At 32.9% G+C, this 4,789-nt stretch overlaps 1 protein-coding gene across 1 annotated transcript; it reads left to right on the top strand.

Annotated features, from left to right (window-relative positions):
• The first annotated feature begins 2,663 nt into the window (after nt 1–2,663).
• On the top strand, nt 2,664–3,253 carry LOC127084629 (histone H4). The gene has a single exon (XM_051025118.1). The coding sequence runs from the start codon at nt 2,758–2,760 to the stop codon at nt 3,067–3,069; it is 312 nt and encodes a 103-aa protein (XP_050881075.1). The 5' UTR covers nt 2,664–2,757; the 3' UTR covers nt 3,070–3,253.
• The last annotated feature ends 1,536 nt before the right edge of the window (nt 3,254–4,789 follow it).

Here is a 4,789-nt window from a genome sequence, read left to right on the forward strand (position 1 = left end):
AAGGTCATGACCCACTCAGTCAATGGTGAACCATTGAATCCCTTTTTCAAGGAGGTCTTGGGTCAGTTATTGAGTATGACTTCTCTCTACCCTAGGAACGCCTCTTCCAACGTTTCCCATGCATGTGTGATATGAATACTTGCAGGGGCGAGGGGATATCCCACCTTTGGGAGATATGTTATTGTCTCTCCTTGGGCGTCCTATAACCATCACCCTAGTGAAGTCGTTTTAAAAAATAACTCTACAACTATTATGTTTTTTTAAATATTTTATCTTCATTGTTGTGAGGTGGGAGTCTTGAAGTGGTTCACATAATATGTGTGGTGTTTCGTTCATATTGATAACGTGTTGTTATACACATAGAATATTGAAGTCGTTCATTGATAATGTATTTCTTTCCACCTAGAGTCTTGTGGTTCATATAATATAAGTGGTGTTAAAGCCTTCTGAAAACTAGTAAATGTCATCTAGAATAAAAAATGAGTAAGAATTGCATCCAATAGAAGCCACCACATTGGAAAAATGAGTAAGCATTGCATCCAATTGCATCCCTAAAAAATGATGAATTCAAAATATTTTGTAACGACAATGGTATTTAACATAAGTTTTCCACTCCATGAACTCTTAAACAAAACGGGGAAGTAGAAAGGAAAAATATATCTCTTGAGGAGCTTGCAAGGACGATGCTTAATGAGATAGATTTTCCTAAATATTTCTAGGCCTATGTAGTAAGCACTGCCAAACAAACTAGTTTTCGTATAGGCTAAGATAAACATATATACAATAAAGAACAATAATTGATCATTGGTCTCTAAAAATGATATCTCTTTTTACTACTTCGGTATCGTTGTACGCTTGCGGCATATCACTATCAACTGATTAATGATATAAAACTTGTAACCTATATGCATTTGCGACACATGAAAAGCTATGTATGGAGGTGAGGATAATATCACCCTTTAATAGTTTTTATACTTTAGGAATTCCCGTCTTCCAAAAGGAACCATCATCCTAAAAACACTCAGGCTAAGTCAATATGCTATAGGGACACCCCTCCCTTAAAATCATTGCTAGCTCGAAGACTTTTATACAACAGAGCCCCAATTGATGACAACCATATGATGCTCTCTCCCTCAGTTTGATATTTTTGCTTCTCTTGTAAAGAGTACACCATGCATCTCTTTTTTAGACTGCATGTTTTTTGCCAGGCTTTGATGTTGGTTGGCCTCCGCTCTGAACCCGAATTAGCGCTGCCAAAATATTGAAGATCCTTGGAAAATCTATGACAATAATTGGAACCCTAGGTGCTAGGTGATTTTTAATGTAACCATATGTTATATCACATCAATTATATGACATGCTAGAAACAACCTGATATTCAAGAATAAGAACCATGTTTAAAATTCCATCATTGCTACCATTTATACTTAAATACGCATGACAGGTAATAAAACAAAGTTGTTGGCCTCAAACTCCATAAGAGATTTTTGCATCCTTAAGAGTTTTAGCATCTATATTCATCGCCTAAAGTATGCTTTCATCATAGAGGTAATATGGATCCCTTCCCTCTTGGGTTAATTGTAACACATATGAGACCTCAACATTTGGTATGACATACCTTAAATTATTAGAAATAGCTTTATCAGGGACATGATATGATCACCAAACTATAAATTTATAAATTTTTATGAGAAACCAATAGATAATTATATAACCCTAAATCCAAGAAAGAGACAACACACAAGTTAAATAATTTTCTATAAATAGACCTGCACTGACGATTGAAAAATGATTCAAAATTTAGAGACAATCAATAACAAGGAAGAAATAACCATTTAAAAAAATGTAACTTTGAAATACTTTAACTTAAACACTTGTGATTAATCTAAAAGTGTAGATTCGTCGATCCAAAATAGTCAAGAATACTTTTAGTTCGTATATGTTGCTTAATGAAGAGTATTTATATCACAATATCAATATATTTTATAATATTGAATTACATATATATGTAAATATAAATTAAATAAATATCTATTCAATAGGTAAATAAAAAATTATTTCTTTTTAAAAGAATATTTAATTTTTAAAATAAAAATAGAGAGACAAAAAATATTTATAATCATAATAATTACGTTCCTAAGTATAATTACTCTTTAAAATAAATCACAAAAATTAAAAAAAATGGTTAGAATATTAATTTTATATAACTTTATAAATTTATGTTTAGCATATAGTATTATTTAATATTTATATAAGAGAATTTAATGCAGATTGTTTAAAAAACATATAATATAAGTAAGAGTATGTGTTATATGTATAAAGAAATAATTAATGCATTTCAAAATAGTCATATAAAAAGTGGGGAAAAAAATCAAGATGATTTTATAATTAGAATTTGTATAAAAAAAGAGTGATATGTGTTGAGAAAGAAATACAGCATCAACCAAAAACACAATAGCAGTATAGCACATGGGAGTTGATCTGCAGGAGCAAAACAAAACAAAATCGCACCGTTAAATTTTAGTTATCGACGTTCAATATTAGTTTGCGCATAGGGCGCGGATCTCAAGCTAAGACCATTGATTAAATTGAATCCAACGACGAATATCAAAACACAAAATTCATTTTCCTCCTCTTCCTCCCGCTCGCTCCGATACATATACGCCGATCTCTTTCATTGTTTCCCACTCGAATTCAAATTGAAATCTTAACCCTAATTTCTCGATTTCCTTTAGCTTCTCAAATTTTCTCGCGAAAATGTCAGGCCGTGGAAAGGGTGGTAAGGGACTCGGAAAGGGAGGTGCAAAGAGGCATAGGAAGGTTCTTCGTGATAACATCCAAGGTATCACAAAGCCAGCTATTCGTAGATTGGCAAGAAGAGGAGGTGTGAAGAGGATCAGTGGTTTGATCTATGAAGAAACCAGAGGAGTTCTCAAGATCTTTTTGGAAAACGTCATTCGTGATGCTGTTACATACACTGAGCACGCAAGGAGGAAGACTGTTACCGCCATGGATGTTGTTTATGCTCTTAAGAGACAGGGAAGAACCTTATATGGATTTGGAGGTTGATTAAGAATCATTCATTTCTTTATTGTTATTAGCTTTAGATTTGTAATAGGAGTGTGATTGTAATTCTTGAATCTTGTGATGATGTTTAGGTTAATTGCGAGATGAAATTCTCAATGAAATCACAACATACTCAATTTACACGGTTTGAAATTGAAATCTAATGAAAACCAGTGCTTTTTGTTGATCTCTTATTCTAATTTATTCTTTTTATTAATTGTCAATTTGCATAACATATTTAAGAATTTGAGTATTTGAAAACGTTAACTTGTTATAAATCATGAATTGATTCAGCCTCACATTACTTTGCTTCTTGCCGCTTTGTGTTTCAGTGTCTTCTACCCTGGAACTACATAAGTGAATGTATTTTTTTTGAATTTTTAGCTTAAGCATTTTGTATTTGAGAATTTCTGTTTAGATCTAAATTTGGGTTAAGTTGAAAATAGTAAGATGAATGTTAGAGCCGAATGACGTAGTCTTGAAAAAATACAAAATTGCACGGGAGGAAATTTGATGCTTAGAAATGTATAATGAGAATAGATGGCCGTGGGGGTGTCTCTTAACAGCACAGATTATCTTTTCTTTTGATTCAATCAGCTAGTTTTTGCATCATAAGTTTAAAGCTTTCTGGATGAGAGACTAGGGTATGAGTGTTTAGAATAGGAATTAGCACGTTGGGCTAATTGTTAGTGGATCTGGAGCATGTTTTTCCCCCTCTTAGTAAAAGACCTAGGAGTTGTTGTTTAAGTGGTTGTTTCTTTTTTGAATTCCTGTGACCGATGTATGTGAGTCTTTACTCTGATACATACATGTATGCTTATGAAACATATTTGCATGCTTAAAGCTTTGAAGACTAAGAACTATGCTTATGAAAACTTTCCTCCGTTCGACATAGTATTGGGAGATGCATAAAAGGAGCAAGATGAATTGCAGCTTAATGATTTTAAGATCAAGAATTATGTTTTTTAAGCATTGGATCGTTTTACCTTGAATGCAATTTTCAAGAAGGCTATTGCAAAGGATATTTGGAACTCCATGAAAATAAAGTAGCAAGGGGCAAATCAAGTCAAGTCGACTCCCTTTTTTTGTTTGAATTCTTACTATCATCAATAAGATGAAAGTCAACGGTGAAAACAATGACGATAATGATGTAATGAGGAAGATTTTGAGGTTGTTGACACCAAAGTTCAACTATATTGTATGTTCTATTGAGAAGTCAAACAATACAAATGCACTGGCCATTGATGAATTTCAAATGATCTGGCTGTTACTTATGGAGGTCGAGGACGTGGTCGTGGAGCTCGAGGTAGAGGTTGTGGTAGATAAAGTCATGATCGATCAATCGTAGAATGCTACAAATTCCACAAGCTGGGAAATTTCCATTATTCGAAAATGAGGCTGATTATATTGAAAGTCAAGAAGAAATGCTGCTTATGGTTCAAGTTGATAATATCACACGTTCTTATGAAAATCAATGGTTCTTATGAAAATCAATGGTTCCTTGATTCAAGATGGAACAATCACATGTGTGGTATTAAATTATCTTTTTTTGATCTTGATGAAAATTATCGTCACTTGGTTAAATTGAGGAATAATACCAGTATGGGTGTACTAGGCATGTGCAATATAAGATTGCAAGCAAATGGTAGGGAACACGTAATCACTTTAATTTTCTTTAAGCCTGATTTAAAGAATAATTTACAAAACAAAAACCTAACTATCG

This window comes from Lathyrus oleraceus, chromosome 5 (assembly GCF_024323335.1).
Source record: "Lathyrus oleraceus cultivar Zhongwan6 chromosome 5, CAAS_Psat_ZW6_1.0, whole genome shotgun sequence".
Lineage (NCBI taxonomy): Eukaryota > Viridiplantae > Streptophyta > Magnoliopsida > Fabales > Fabaceae > Lathyrus > Lathyrus oleraceus.